Source organism: Hemicordylus capensis, chromosome 6 (assembly GCF_027244095.1).
Source record: "Hemicordylus capensis ecotype Gifberg chromosome 6, rHemCap1.1.pri, whole genome shotgun sequence".
Classification (NCBI taxonomy): domain Eukaryota; kingdom Metazoa; phylum Chordata; class Lepidosauria; order Squamata; family Cordylidae; genus Hemicordylus; species Hemicordylus capensis.
The window spans coordinates 142,328,711-142,345,070 of record NC_069662.1 but is presented as its reverse complement, the minus strand read 5'-3'; the positions used below and the strand labels follow the sequence as shown (position 1 = coordinate 142,345,070).

The 16,360-nt window shown below is 47.9% G+C and overlaps 1 protein-coding gene across 1 annotated transcript in view; it reads right to left on the bottom strand.

The window, feature by feature from the left end:
• Positions 1–16,360, bottom strand: part of GPR158 (G protein-coupled receptor 158) — a 216,342-nt gene that overhangs the window by 29,363 nt on the left and 170,619 nt on the right. The window contains exon 7 of the mRNA XM_053263346.1: positions 10,686–10,924. Within this exon, the coding sequence (XP_053119321.1) occupies positions 10,686–10,924 (239 nt within the window). The remainder of the gene's footprint in view (positions 1–10,685; positions 10,925–16,360) is intronic.

Genomic DNA, 16,360 nt, shown 5'->3' with positions numbered 1-16,360 from the left:
CTGGCTTTGGCACACACACACCCTCCACTGTCTCCTTTGCCTGGGTGAGCCTCCTGTTGGGTGGATGGTCCCCACTGTCCATCCAGCGGCCCACTTGCTCTCCTTGCCACTTCTGCCCACGGCTGCTCCTGCAGCTGCTAACTGAATCTGGGCAGCCAGCCTGCTGAGACACCTCATAATGAGGCCGCTGTGTGACGTGGCAAAGTGATAATAACATGCCACGGCAGGATGGCTGCCAAGAAGCAGGTGGCAGTGGCGGCCAACAGAGGTGGTGAGGAAAGCAAGTGGGTAGCTGGTCAGGTGACAGGGATGGGGAGTGCCTGCTCAGTCACCCACCCGCTCCAACAACAGGAGTGCATGTGCCTGTCCGCGATTCAGGCCATCAGCAACCCTTTCTGCTTGGTGCCCTAGGTGACTGCCTAGTTTGCCTAATGGATGGGCTGGCCCTGACTGAACACAGACATACTTCCTATCTGTACCCTGCATTTGAGGGTTTGCTCATACCTAGGTTCACTTTTCAAATGAACACAGGCACATTGATTCACAGAAAAACATGCATGTGTGTACAGACAGCGTGGACACGCTGTTTCTTGCATGGACCCAGATCGAACCTTGGCAGAAACCTTTTAAGAAGGGTCCCCTTCTTCGCCCAAGATGTTCTCAAATCCCACCCATTTGTATGTGCATGGACCCCGGAATGTTTGTGCCTTCCTGATTCCCCTGGATTCTTCCATGCACTCCGAGTCTTGGCAAGTTCAGGCTTAATGCTGGGGAACTGCAACCTAAGTCCAAGCTGCTTTTCCACTGCACCAGGTCTGCTGCTTTGGCCACTTCCTTGCAACTTCCATCATTGATGTTCTTCTGAAGTGGGCCAGCCCATGTTTCCCACCCATGTCTCTGAACTGCCCAGTAGGGGTGTGCATGGAACTGGGTGGTCCGGTTTGGTTCAAGTCTGAACTGGACCCAAACCAGACTGGGCCAGTTTGGTCTGGCACCCCCTCGAACCCCACCCCCCGTTCAGTCCCGTCCGGGGGATTAACAACTTTAATTAAAAAAACAAAAACAAAACACATATCCTCTCCGGGTGTGACCTCCAAGGTGGCAAGGGGTGGGGAGGTGTCCATGGAGGTTCCCCTCCCCCCGCCAGCTTCCCTTCTGTCCCAAACCAGCCTGTTCTGCCATTCTTTGGCCCATTTGGGCCTTTCTGCCCTGCATGGTGGCCATTTTGGAGGCTGCCGTGTTTGTGCAATGCTCCTCTGTGGCCTGAAATGACCTGAAGAATGAACCGAAGAATGGGCCAGTTCTGGACCTAAGGGAGGCCAGCGGGGGGAGGGGGAACCACCATGGACCCCGCCTCTGCTGCCTCAGAGAAAACTCCCAGAGGGGGTATGTTAATTTTTTTTAAATTAAAAACTCACAAACCCCCAAATTGGCCTTGGGGGTAGGTCAGAGGTTATACCGAATAGTGGGTGGTTCAGTTTGACCCCAAACCACTGAACTGAACCGGTTCAATGTCGAACACGTTCAACGTCAAACCTGTTTGCACATCCCTACTGCCCAGACCCCTCAGTCTCCTCCATAAGCGGAAGGAACAGCTTATCCAAATTTTTCCACCTAGAGGAGGACCACAACAACCTTGCATCACCTCGCACCAGCTATGACGACAACTTAGGACAGGTATTTGACTTTGACGCGCTTTCTCTCTTTGTCTATCACCTTTCATCTCCCCCTGCCAGCATTACTCTATGCTAGGATCTTCTCAAATTTCCATCCATTGGAATTCAGCACTCTACTTAAGGACCAGCATCTTGTATTTGGGATCTCTGTCATTGGTTCCCCCAGAGTTAACTACTGCTTCATCCTTGTGTGCTTCTGTTCTTTAATAAACCTTGTTATCAAAGAAACCTGTTTTGACTGTGTTGCTCCTTCCTTTTTTTCTATCTCTGACTTCACTTTTACCCATGGCCAGTTGTCTAGCTGCCCTTCAAAACACTGCTGTGTGCCCATTTGTACTCCATTCAAGCTAATTCTTCCACGTAAGCCAAAAGCATTGTCACAGAGCATAGCAACAAACACACTGAGTAAGGGATGGGGAGCAGGTTTTGTGGTAGTGAGCATGAATTGTTCCCTTTGCTAAGCAGAATCTGCCTTGGTTTGCACTTGGATGAGAGACTACATGGGAGTGCTGTAAGATATTTCCCTTAGGGGATGGTACTGTAGTTCAGAGGTAGAGCATCTACTTGCATGCAGAAGGTCCCAGGTTCACTGCCAGGTAGAGCTGGGAGAGTATCTTGCCTGAAAACTTGGAGAGCTGCTATCAGTCAGTTTAGACAATACTGAGCTAAATAGACCAATGGTCTGACTCAGCATAACGCATCTTCCTATGTTTCCTTTGAACAACTGGCTTCCATGGCATATCATAAAACTGTTTGGGGGAAGGGTCGTAGCTCAGTGGAAGTGCATCTACCTGCTTGCATGCAGGGAGTCTCAGGTTCAATCCTTGACATCGCCAGGTAGGGAAGGAGTTAGGGATGTGCACGGAACCAGTTCGGAGGCCCTTTCTGGGTCTCCAAACCGGTTCAAACGACTGGCGGTTCCACCAGTTCGAAGGGGGGGGTGACTTTAAGACGGAGGAGGGTGCACTTGCCCCTCCCTCCACTTCCCCCTCGCTGGTGCTCCGTTAGCAAAGGGTCTGTTGGGGCGGCAACATACCTCCCTGATACCCCGTCCCCTTGTTGAACCCTGCACGCGTGCTCGCGACTTCCGGCCACTTCCGGCCGATGGGGGGAATGGGGCGGCAGGGAGGAACGCTGCCACCCCGAGGGGCTTTAAATTTGGAGAGCGCCGGCGGGGGAAACGCGGCGGGGGGGTGAGTACACTCTCCCCCGCCCTTAAAGCTCTACCCCCGCCGTGCCGAAGATTTTCCGTGCACATCCCTAGAATGAGTGCCATTTCCTGAAGATGAAAAGGAGAAGTAGTTTTCGGCATCATCAGCATACTGATAACACCCAGCACCAAATCTCCTGATGACCTCACCCAGTGGTTTCATGTAGATATTAAAAAGAGTTGGTGACAGAATGGAGCCCCGAGGGACTCCATATAGCATCTCCCATTTTGAGGAGCAACTGTCACCAAGTTCCACCATCTGGAATCTACCCGAGAGATAGGAGTGGAACCACTGCAAAGCAGTGCCTCCTATCCCCAACTCCCCCAGGCGATCCAGAAGGATACCATGGTCGATGGTATCGAACGTCACCGAGAGATCCAGAAGAACCAGCAGAGTCACACTCCCTCTGTCAAATCCCCGGTAAAGGTCATCCATCAGGCCGACCAAGGCTGTCTCAACCCCACAGCCAGCACTAAAGCCAGTTTGAAATGGATCTAGATAATCAGTTTGCTCCAAGACTGCCTGGAGCTGGTCAGCCACCACCCACTCAATCACCTTGCCCAACCAAGGGAGATTGGGTTCCTTGCATTGTGATGATTCCTTGCTGGCATCCTGCCTGGAGGTCAGGCTTGGATTATCCTTCCAAGCCTGACCTCCAGTCTCAGATCAGTATTTAAGCAATACTGTCTTTTAGAGCAATTTTTGGCAGCATCCCTTGGAGCAGCTTGAAAAAGGAGCAGATGAAAACAGCAACAGTGCTGAGAGAGAGAAATGCATGGCTGCTAGCAGTGGAGCCATGGACACAGCAGGGCACTCCCTCTGCGCTTTGGTTTCAGAGGCTTTGAACTGCAGGGGCCACACAATACACAGCATTTCCCTCTGAAATCAGAGGGTCACAGGCCAGGAGGCAGAGGAGTTCACGCATGTGCGACTTGGACCAGGGAGACCTCGATTCAAATCCTGCCCACATCTGAGTGAAGTGAGGCAGTGAGGCACCTGGAGGCGGGAGCTCTAAGAGGAGCTGTTGAACCCGCAAAGAGTTGGCAAGGAATCAAAGGCTTTGTGGCTCTGCAGGGGCCCTGAACTCCATGGGCAGGACCCCCAGGAGGCACCCAGGCTGGCTTCCCCCTCCTCCTGAGGAGGCCCTGAACAGCCAGGTGTGCATTCTGCCTTGGTAGCTGGATCTCCATCCTGGCCCAGCATTGCGTCTGCTCCTGGGGACCCAGAGTTGATGGAGGGAGCTCTATAGGAGTGCCCAACAGAGGGCACCGGTTCCTCAGTGCTCCCTCAAAGAGCCTTGAGGGAGTGTCTGGCTCCTGCTGCTCTGGGTCTGAGGAGCTGTTGTCATGGGTGGAGACTCAGGCTGGAGTGGACTCTCCTCCTCCTCCAAATCAGTCTCTGTGGGTGAGCCCCCACAGACACATAATCAGTCAACGATTACCGGATGACCTTGGCTAATCACTCTCTCTCCTCCTAGAGTTGTCATGATGATTAAGGGGGAGGGGGGAGGATTGCCATCCTAAACTCAGTGGAGAAAGACTGTAATAACAATGAAATAATGAATACACATTTTTTGATATTTCAGGGACAGCAAGGTTGGGAACACAGGAAGCTTCCATATACTGAGTCAGACCACTGGTCTATCTAACTCAGTATTGTCTTCACAGACTGGCAGCGGCTTCTCCAAGGTTGCAGGCAGGAATCTCTCTCAGCCCTCTCTTGGAGAAGCTGCCAGGGAGGGAACTTGGAACCTTCTGCTCTTCCCAGAGCGGCTCCAACCCCTAAAGGGGAATATCTTACAGTGCTCATACATCAAGTCTCCCTTTCATATGCAACCAGGGCGGACCCTGCTTAGCTAAGGGGACAAGTCAAGCTTGCTACCACAAGACCAGCTCTCCTCTCCGTTAAGAGGAGAGGTTAAGACCCAACTGTAGTGCAGCGTCTTTGACTATGGAGTGACTGGAAGCAGTTCTTGAGCTATTGCAGCTCCTCGGAAGCTCGTGATTGGGTCCAGTGTGACTCACAGCCTGTTAGTTGTGCTGTGGATATTTGGGATTATCTTCTGCATCTCCATCAACCTAGAGCTAGTCTTGTGGTAGCAGGCATGAATGGTTGACTTTGCTAAGCAGGGCTTGCCCTGGTTTGCATTTGAATGGGAGTATACACGTGTGAGCACTGTAAGATGTTTGGAATGGGGCTGGTCTGGGAAGAGCACCTGCCTGCTTGCATGCAGAAGGTTCCAAGTTCCCTCCCTCGCATCTCCCAGATAGGGCTGACAGAGTCTCCTGCCTGCACCCTTGGAGAAGCCGCTGCCAGTCTGTGTAGGCAATAAAAAGCTAGATGGAGAAAACGTCTGACTCAGTATAGGGCAGCTTCCTATACCCTTGCTTTGTTTTGTCATCCAACCTCACATAGTATAATCAGTGAAAAACAGTACTATAGGCTCTGAATGCATTAAATAGCACCCTGCAAATAGCCACATATGATAGAAATAACTAATGGAAGGTTAATTAATTCTTGTTGTGAAAAAGCACTTTAAAAAAAATCAGTTCCACCCACTTTTGCCTAGGTTATGGGGTTTTTCCTTTGCTGACATACCCGACTGGGAAATTTATCTGGATATTTAGAGGTGAAATCTCTCTAAATTTTGGTCCAATTTCTGTGGATTTCGGTTGTTGAAATGTATTGGTTACCACTGCAAAAACAACAGGAGGGGGGAAGAGAGAAGCTCCCTGATTGTGCTTAAAGGTAAAGTGTGTTATCAAGTCGATTTCAACTCCTGGCGCCCACAGATCCCTGTGGTTTTCTTTGGTAGAATCCAGGAGAGGTTTACCATTTCCTCCTCCCACACAGTATAAGATGATGCCGTTCAGCATCTTCCTATATCACTGCTGCCCAATATAGTACCAGCGGGGATTCGAACTTGCAACCTTCTGCTTGTTAGTCAAGCATTTCCCTGCTGTGCCATTAGGACTGTGCTTAGAGAAGGTTTTCAAGCATATGCAGAAATGGGGTGTAATATAAGGAGAATCTGCTAGCACTGCACCTTGCCTGAGAATAAAGGCATTAAAGAGACTGGAATCTTCTGAGTTAGACCCTGAGAGAGTTCAACATCCTGTTAATACCCAAATTGCTCTGCATTTCTGTTCAGGAAAAGGAGTCCTGGGTGCACTTCAGTCCATGAAGTCAGTCAGGTTTAAGCAATTTTGTGCAGGTTTGCAGCCTCTGCTATCACTACTCTATTACCGCCTTCCAAGTACACATTGAACATTTTATCATTAATGGCTTCTGTTCTGCAGTAAATAAGCATCTTTCAAAAATAACTATCCTGGGCTTTCAGAGAAATGTTTACACCTGATATATTTGAGGCCCAGAGGAGTCTTACAATCAAAGAACTCAGAATTTCAGGAACAGGATGTGAAATCCAGTAGCAAAACAGATTAGATTAGATTAGTGCAGGTCTGGCTGAGGTTCTTTCTGTGTGGACAGTTCTGAACTTCAGCCAGGTATGTATTTTGGCTTCCTATGCAATGTTGCACTGTAATTAAATCAGCATCAACTGGTCTATTTAGCATTTCTCTCTCCACGGTTTCTGCCCCAGTTCTGTTTGCTCTCTTGTGGAAAGCCTGATTATGACTCTTTTCAACACACCAACTCAGAATTTTCAGAAACTCCACATTACCCTAGGATTTTAAGCTGGATACTCAGCTATTAAAAACCACAATTAAACATTTTCATTTATTTATCACATTCATAATTTGCCTAACATATAGATCTCATTTAAACCACTCATTTGAGGTACAGATCCTATACTACTACCAAAAAGAGAAACTGACAAATGTGATAAGAATTTACTAAATGCATAAGCTGTGCATTTTGGTATATTAATAATCTTTAATGACATCCACATTTTTGCAAAATACATTTGGAAAGTCAATGCCTTTGGAGTATCTTGAACTAGAGACAAAATGGAGAGACATGCTTAATCAATTGTTCTCTGCCATGGGCCTTACAGACTATTTCACCCTCTTGTATGGCTTTAAAAAACAAATTGGTGCTCTGCCACTCACAGAATTCATGTCAATTAAATATGGAGTTGACAACCTACTGAATGACTGGTCAATTCAATACTGCAGAATGGCAACACACCCCACCAAGAGCTCTTTTAGTATTTATATTCTCTAGAAACTCCTTCTTCCTTGTTCCCCCCCGTTCATCAGACACTTGAGGATTTCCATTTCATTAAATATTTATGCACAGACACTATCAGGCAGTGGTCTGATTCAGAAGATTTGGACCGTATCATGACCCACAGTCCCATGATACGGTCCTGCTACAGGATGCTGAAGAGGAAGCCCCACGGACAGAGAGCATACCTATTATAGAACGGCAAGAGGTTGCTGAGGATCTATTGTCCTCTTCAGGTGGGGAGGAGCCAAGACCAAGCCGCAGACCAGTGAGCTACGTGGAGCATCTGCATGACCGCAGAAAGGAGTAGCATTTTGTACAGAGAAGCAGCAGCCGCTTGATTGCAAAGTCTGACCAGGGAGGTGTAACTCCAAAGGCAGGGGGGGTCTTAATTGGCTTCACCTGGCAATTAACCTTGAAGAGGTATAGATCCAGACCACTCACTCTGTACCACACTGGTTTCAACTGACCGTTTTGGAGTGCAGTTCCAGCTCCTTGCTTTGTGTTCCTTGTTCCTGATTGCCCCTGTGTTCTTGACCTTGGGCCTGGCTATCAACTTGTGACTCTCTTTGGAACCCCCTGGACTACAGAACTGGCAACCGACCCCTCCCCTGGCATTGACCCTAATTGGACTTGGCCCCTGACTACGATTTATGGACTGACAATTTCAAGGTGGTAATTTCCATTGACTTTGCTTTGCTACTAGTAAAGCTTATCCTACACATTCTTGCTGTTGCTTGATTTATTGCGGGAGCGTGCGCCCGTGACAGACACAGAATACATAGGAACATAGGGTAGGGAATCTGCCTTATACTGAGTCAGAACATTGGTCTATATAGCTCAGCACTGTCTACACTGACTAGCAGCAGCTCTCCAAGGTGTCAGGGAGGAGTCTCTCCCATCTTACCTGAAGATGCCAGTAAGTGAACCTTCTGGATGCAAGCAGATGCTCTACCACTGTATTACAGCCATATCCCCTGGCCTAAAGGGAATATCTTACAGCAGACAGTGCTCACATGAAATCACCCATTCAAATGCAAGCCAGGGTGGACCCTGCTTAGCAAAGGGGACAATGCATGCTCATTTCCACAATTCATCTCGATCACTATGAAAATTACTTCCAGCCAACCAGTAAAGTATTTTTCCGTATCCTTTCTTCAAGTCATTGGTTTAGTCTCCCTTTCTGCACAACAAATCCTGATGGACCCTATCTTCATTCCACAATGGACTCATCCAGAAATGGGCAGGATAAACCAGACTACTACAACACAAGCCAGGCATGTCCCAATGGTAGTAGTAACAGAACCCAGCTGGATATCTCTAATTAATCAGGGATGTATTTTCAGTTGACTCTCAAGCCAGTAATTGGATAATTGCACCAATTAATTGATTAATGCTTTCAGCTCTACTACTAAACCACTGGAGCATACCATAAATTTACACAGCAATTACCAGAACATATGTAATGTTTGCAAAATATGCTGGGGGGAAAGTTACAACTGCACAATTAGACTCGGGTCACCTTTCGCCCCAGCCAACTGCCCTAAATGACAGATTACAGTGCCAATTAAATCTACTATATTGCCTGACCAGCAAGCTTATTTCTAAATGGCATTCATATATGTTGAACCTTTTTGTGTTTAAATTCCTACTTCATGCTCTCTTGCAGCTATTAACTGAACCATGGATCTGGAAAGCTGGCTGTTCACTCCATTTCACTGCTCAGGCTGACTTTTGGAAGCCAACAGAGCACAGGTGTGTGTGTGTTTTCAATTACAGTTTTAATTTGTGATTTTACATATGAGAACAACCGGACAAATGGTTAGCTAAGGTCATAGACATTGGGGAAAGGGGAGAATTAAAATAAAACAAATCTCCCTTGGATAACTGTTGAATCCAGAGCAGAGAGTTGTGATATGCAAGAACAAGACAGTGGAGTTGAATCAGGAATATTAATGGCTTAATGAGATAGATATTATTTACAGAGAAGCAAGTGAGGTCTGCCTTCAGTGCTCTTGCTGCTGGCTGTTTGTTAGCCCTGCCTCTACTCCAGGACTGGAATCAAAGTAACTAAAGCACTATTCAAAAGCTGGCCTGGATCTATGAACAGATTTTTTAAAAAAAAAACACCAAAACACACACCACAATAACGATAGCCCTTTTGTTCTTCTTTATGCCACCACAATAATCTTTGGTTTTTCTGCATTTCCTTTTCCCTATAATTGCTAAGAGAGATGATTGCACTCTTTAGGAGGAGATCTTGCTTACTAAACCAGTGATGGTGAAACCTTTGGCAAGTGTGTCACAAGCCAATGTGATAGAGCTATTCTAGTGCACACTACAGTTCTCAGCCTGGTTCACACAATTGTTTGAATTTAGGTTTAATGTGGGTTACCAACATTAGTGTGATTGTGAACCCACGCCAAGGTGGTTTATGGCCTGAGATGGATCTGAGATTCCTGCCTTGGTGTGTGTTCACACAATCAGGCTAATGTTAGTAACCCACACTAAACCGAGATGTGAACAACTGTGTGAACCAGGCCCTAGGTGGCCACCCATGCCTTGGGGTAGTTTTGCTTCTAGTATACTGAACTGGGGAGCACACAGCAGTGTCATGCAAGATGGTAGGCAAGGTGACCATAGCCTGCCCTGTGTTTTCTTCAGCCACAGATGAATGCCCCAAGCCCAGGGCTGTCCTTAGGGCATGGCAAGCAGGGTGACCACCCCAGGCCCCACTCTTTTAACCACCATTAGAATTAACTAGAAGGGGCCCCCACACTGGCTGATTTGCCCTGGGCCTCGCACCCCGCCAGGGCTCTCTAAGGATAGCTCTGCCCAAGCCCCACTGCTCAGATCACAGAACAGCCACTAGACAGGAAAAAAAACCTGCAACATGGTCTTATGTCCCAACAGTAAAATATCCATTCACAATGCTATGTACTTACCTTACCTACAAACCTCTATGTGCTAGACTCATTCGCACCAACTCCAGCTGTTCTCTTCTACTCTCTGCCTCTCCTGAATTATTTTAAGGTTACAATCCTATGTATCACTACCCAGGAGTGCAGACAGAGGGGAAGCTTGAGGAGCAACTCCTCACTTAAATGTGGAGGGGAGAGGAAAGACTGTGAGGCTATGCACACGAGGAGCCTTACCCAGGTGAGGGCATCCCTACCTCACTGAGTCCCAGCCTCCAGAGATCCGTGCTGCATGGAGCAGCGTGGATTGTGTGGGCACACACCTGTACGCTGAAAAGGAGGTCAATGATCATCGGGGGGGAAGGTAGGTCCATCCCTGCCCTCTCCCCCACCTGCCCTCCCCACAGCTATTTTGCAGGGAAAATATTACTATTAGGTTGGGGGGTGGGGTGGAGTCAGTATAATGAAGGGGGAAATACCTCAAATGTTTAAGGGTGGTAGCTACACCTCTGCAGCCACTTGGGTTTCCCAACAAAGTGAGACTTCTCTCTACACAAATATGCTTAGCATCAGGTTGTTAGTTCTACTAATAAAATTTGACAGTAATTGAGCAGATTTTTTTTTAAAAAGGCAATCACTTAAAAAAAAAAAGTTAGAGCTGAAGATCATAACCAGCAACAAAAGCAACTTACCAATAGCCATCATATAATCCCACCGGTCTATCAGGCACATATTGAAGATCAGGTGATCAGATGTTTGGCCTTGACCAATGAGTGAAATGCTTTTTTCCAGATTTTGGCAGACTGCAGAGGTCCAACCTGTCAGGAACCAGACCACCACCAGGAGAATAACTGCCAGCATCCTCATCACTCGTCCACCTGTCATGTATGGAATTCGTTGAACGGTTCGAGACAAGAATACCTTCAAAACCCTGCAAAACCCAAAAGGCATGGAATTATAGTAGGTACTTACTCCCTTCAGAGTAGCATAGAGGTTGGGGGGAGGGGGGACAGATCGGGAGGCGGAGTATAACTTTAATGCCTGGTAAAACCTCCTGCTGCATAGCATCCCATGTGGGCAACTAACTGCACGCCCCGCCTCTGCTATTCAGCTGGATGGTGCACATGCACGGTGGCCATTTGCCCTCAAATGGATACAGTGTATGTGCATCAGCTAGGGGTACATGGCTGGTTGCACATGTGGGATGCCAGGCAGCGAGATATTCTATTGGGCACTAAAGGTATACTCCTCCTTCAACTCCGCCCCCCTGCCCCAGTCTCCATCAGCCACCATTGCTTGAGAGAGATCCAATTGTCATTGCAGCTTTTCATGGAATAACGGTGTGCTGCTTTCTTTTTGAAAGAAAACACGTGTTTCTAGATACTTTAAAGCAGGGCTGCACAACTTCGGCCCTCTGGCTGTTGTTGGACTACAACTCCCATCATCCCCAGCCACAATGGCCAATAGTCATGGATGATGGGAGTTATAGGTCAACATCTGCAGGTGGTCCAAAGTTGTGCGGCCCTGCTTCAAAGAAATGATTTGATAATCTAGATTTGATATCTGTGTAGTGTGTGGAATGTAAGGGATGATTAACGAATACCTGTGACACCAATTATTTTTAGAACTTCCAGGTGTCCTGTTTCTTACTGTGCCATCACCAGAATAGCTTGGTGGAATGAGATAAAAAATTCACAAACCACTGAACCAGCAGAAAAATCACACCTACCATTTACAACACAGTAAATAATTCACTATCATAGATTTTTTTCAAGACATTCAGCACTCTGTCTCTTTCCTCTAGTCATCAACATAATCCTAATCTATATACTGGGTTCTATATACTGGAAACCCCAGCTAACTTGGCAAAGAGGCACCTTTTAACATGGCGATTCTCTTTATTGAGCAGGGGGAGAGTAACTGGCCCTATCCACCCCCAGCACCCAGTCACCTCCAGTGACTGTTGCTGGTGTCGATCTGATATTGCTTTTTAGATTGTGAACCCTTTGGGGACAGGGATCTTTCTTTCTTTCTTTCTTTCTTTCTTTCTTTCTTTCTTTCTTTCTTTCTTTCTTATTTCTCTGTGTAAACTGCCCTGAGCCATTTTTGGAAGGGGGGGCGGGTATAGAAATCAAATAAATAGTAGTAATAATAATAATTTGAGAAGTGCTTGACAGTCTTTATTTCATTTATCCAATTGACAAGGATATAGGACAAATCATTTTACAAATGAGGAATTCTACCCTAAAATCCATTTTTCAGCCCCAAGACACATTTTGGAGGGTAATGTTCTGCCTCTTGGGCCCTGGATGTTTTCTGCACATGCTTATTTTGCTTGCAGTCAAATAGTCTCATTTAGCTTGTAGGAATGGTCATTTTCACACATCTTTATTTCATTACAAGCTTTGTAGTCATATAGCTACATAGACAGTTAATTGTTTTGACACTTCATACTGAAATAACATACCCCCTCCCAGAACAGTGTGAAGATGCTGCAATATCAGAATACAGTTTGAAAATGGAATTCGGCAGTAGGAACATCAGTGTTCGACCTGAGTTCTGTTTCGAGCAGAATTCATTGGCAATTCTAATCTGCCCCAGGTTAGCATCATTCATTCATTCATTCATTCATTCATAGATCTTCTTTAAAATGGATATAAGGAACATAGGGAGCTACCTTACACTGAGTTGGACCATCTAGCTCAGTATAGTCTACACTGACTGGCAGCAGCTCTTCAAAGTTTTAGGCAGGGATCTTTCCCAGGCCTACCTGAAGATACTACCAGGGATGGAGCCTGGAACCTGCTACATGCAAAGCAGATGCTCTACCATGGAGCCATGGCCCAACACTAAATGGAGTGGGTATGCTGAGAATGAACCCTGTCCTGTTGGTACGGTGGCCTCTTTGGGAAGAAGGTTTCTGTGCACTACCTGTGTAACTATGAGGTTGATGTAAGGCCCTTCCCATGCTTACCTGCTCAGGCCTGTGGACTTCTTGGTGGTGATAACGTGAGTCTATTAGATGTGTTACTGAGCACTGGAAAGCAGCACATGGCACTCTCTGCCCAGGATCTAGGGACTTTACCTTCGGTGGGCATGTGGCCCAAGAGAATATGAATACGACAAATATTTTCCCAAAGTGATTTACATAGATATAAACAAAGAAAGAAAGAAACAAAGATGACTTCCCCTGTCCCCAAAGGGAAAAATCTAAAAAAAGAAACATAAGATAGATAGAAACATAAGATAGATACCCACAACAGCTACTGGAGGGGTGCTGTGCTGGGGATGGATAGGGCCAGTTGCTCTCCCCCTGCTCAATAAAGAGAACCACCACTTTTAAAAGATGCCTCTTTGCTCATTTAGCAGAAACAAACATCCTCTGCACGGAGCCTGGAAAGCAGGTCTCCGGAACGCCACAGGATGTTGTCAGGAGGATGAATGAAATAAGGAAATGTTATTACCTGACCAGACATTCAGGGGTGGAACAGGTTTTAAAATACCTTCCATTTGAAGTCTATAATTACTTTCCTCTAATTAACCTCTAAGAACCTTTAGTTTCATATAGTATGGATACCAGAGCTAGGATCAGGGGTCGGCATTGTAGGGCAGCTGCTGAGGGCCCGGGTCCCGCAGAAGGACCCACTGCTGATCTCTGGAACCCAGCTCTGTGCCAATAGCCTTTGTGTCATGGTGGCAATGGGACTATCCTGGGATCACTTAGGTAGAACATAGGGACATAGGAAGCTGCCATATACTGAGTCAGACCATTGGTCCATCTTGCTCAGTATTGTCTTCACAGACTGGCAGCGGCTTTTCCAAGGTTGCAGGCAGGAATCTCTCTCAGCCCTCTCTTGGAGATGCTGGGGAGGGAACTTGGAACCTAGATGCTCTTCCCAGAGTGGCTCCATCCCCTCAGGGGAATATCTTACAGTGCTCACACATCAAGTCTCCCATTCATATGTGACCAGGGCAGACCCTGCTTAGCTAAGGGGACAAGTCATGCTTGCTAGCACAAGACCAGCTCTCCTCTCCAAGGGGTCCATGGAGGGTAGCTGGATCAGGTTTCCTGTCAGGATCCTGTCACTGTGGCCTTCCCGCCAAAGTGGTGAGTGGTGACAACGGACCCCTCCCTTGGCATCTGGCTACCCTGTTACCCCCAGACGCCATGATGGATCCCTGGCCAAGCCTGGCCGGCTCCTCCTGGCCCCTGTCTGAGCCCAACAAAGAGTCGGGCTTGAGTGGTGAAATCCTGAGAAACCCGGGAGCAGGCTCGCGAGATCTTGCACCAAGATCTTGCGAGGCCTGGAGATCTTGTGGGAGTTCTCGCAAGACTGGCAACTCTCACGAGACTACCAGCAAGATCTCGACTGTATGTAAAGACTGGCTGGCCAATGCTGAGAGGCCAGTCTGGTGAGAGCTCCCCAGCGAGTGGGAGGTCCAGGATCCAAGGGTCTAAAGGGGCAAGAGCATCGTAACAGGTGGCCTGTGGCACAAACAGGCATCTTTGAGGAGGCAGGCTCAAGGGCTCAAACTCTGAGAGTGGAGCCTAAGCCACTACGACCACAGGCTACAAAGGTTGCCCAACAGTTCCCTGAAATCTGCTGGATGGCCCACAAGTAAGCAAGTTTGGCTTTGCTCACTCTTCCCTCGCGCCCTGCACCCCAACCTCCTCCTCCAAGGAAGAGAGCAAATGTGCACTCCTAGCAAGTCAACCATGCCAATGGTTGCTTGGAGAAGGAGAGGGGAAGGGAGGCGTGCAGCACCCCCAAGAGTTGCTACCCTACGTTGCAGCCACTGAAGCGCTTCTCATGATTCGTGAGAAGAGCTTCTTTTGGGTCTGTGGGGAGAGCGGGCTAAGCCTGATCTCCCCGCAGACGATCCTGCTCAGAGCCCTGGGCGGTTGGATTGGCCACCCACATGATTGCCAGTTCCGTCACAGAGCCGGCAGGGGTGGCAGGGATGGGGGTCGGCCAACCTCCCACCTGGGAGTCTATTCATGTATTATTGCGCGCCGTGGCGGTGACACATGAGCAAAGAAATGAGGTTATTGGAGCGCTCACTCCATTAACCTCATTTAAGGGGAGGGTGTTGTTGTTGTTGTTGTTGTTGTTGTTAATTATTATTATTATTATTAATTCAATTTCTATACCACCCTTCCAAAAATGGCTCAGGGCAGTTTACACAGAGAAACAACAAATAAATAAGATAAATAAAATGTATCCCTGTCCCCAAAGGGCTCACAATCTAAAAAGAAACATAAGATAGACACCAGCAGCAGTCACTGGAAGTACTGTGCTGGGGTTGGAGAGGGTCATTTACTCTCCGCCTGCTAAATAAAGAGAATCACCATGTTAAAAGGTGCCTCTTTGCCTAGTCAGCAGGGGTTAGCAAGGCAAGCCTGGTGGTTCCCATGCGCACTGGACTCCCTTAGCCCACTTTCCTGTGATTGTGGGAATAGCTTCAGTGTGTGTCAAAAGCAGAGGGGACAAATCTTTTTTTCTGCTAGAAATGTCTTTAATGCACCTGAAGAGGGAAGTGGCCCTCCTGGAGAAAACACCATTCCCCTGCTGAATACGGATGGAAACATTTCAGGATCTGGGAAAGGGGTTGCTGCCACCTGTCCATTTCCCCCCTCAAGTCAGCATGGGAGTTGAAAAACTATGCCAGCATCCATTTCGGACTCAGACATTCACACTCTGAAATGGCAGGGGAAATGACCTGATGGATTTGGGCAGCGTTTTTCCTTCTCTGCCTAGCCCTCCTGTGCTGGCATTTGACTCACCTCCCAGTGGGGGCTTGTGCCTGGGAGTCTGGAGGAGGAAGAGGTGGGGGAGAAGGAAGTGGCGGGGGGAAGGACTGGGGAAGAAAGGAACAGATGGGTTGGGGCCCTGTTCTCCCTTCACCTCCCTCTCTTCTGCTGCCGCTGGCTTCAGCCAGCCCAAAGCCTGATGCTCCACTGAGAGCTTCAGTCTGTGATCAGAGAGAGAAAGATGAACCACATGGGCACGGAAGCCCCGGCTGAGCCCAGTGACAGCAGAGGAGAAGCCACTGCCAAACCATCCTCTCCCTTCCCCAGACACGTCTGCTGCTTCCCCAGGGCTGGCAGCAGGTTAGAATCATCAGAAGAGTCAACGGTTCTTCTAGTTCAGCATGCGGCTTGCCACATCTGCCTCTCAAAGCCTACTAGGAGGAGGGCACAAAAGAAAGAGCTCTCCTTGTAGGCTTCTGCTGTTAACAGGCACACGGCCTTTGGACTTGGAAGTCTCATTGGGTGGCCATAGTAAGCAGCCTTCTAATTTGTTGCATTGACTGAAATGGTGGGAGAGACTTCCGCCTCCTCCGAAACCCATTATGAATTGTCTAC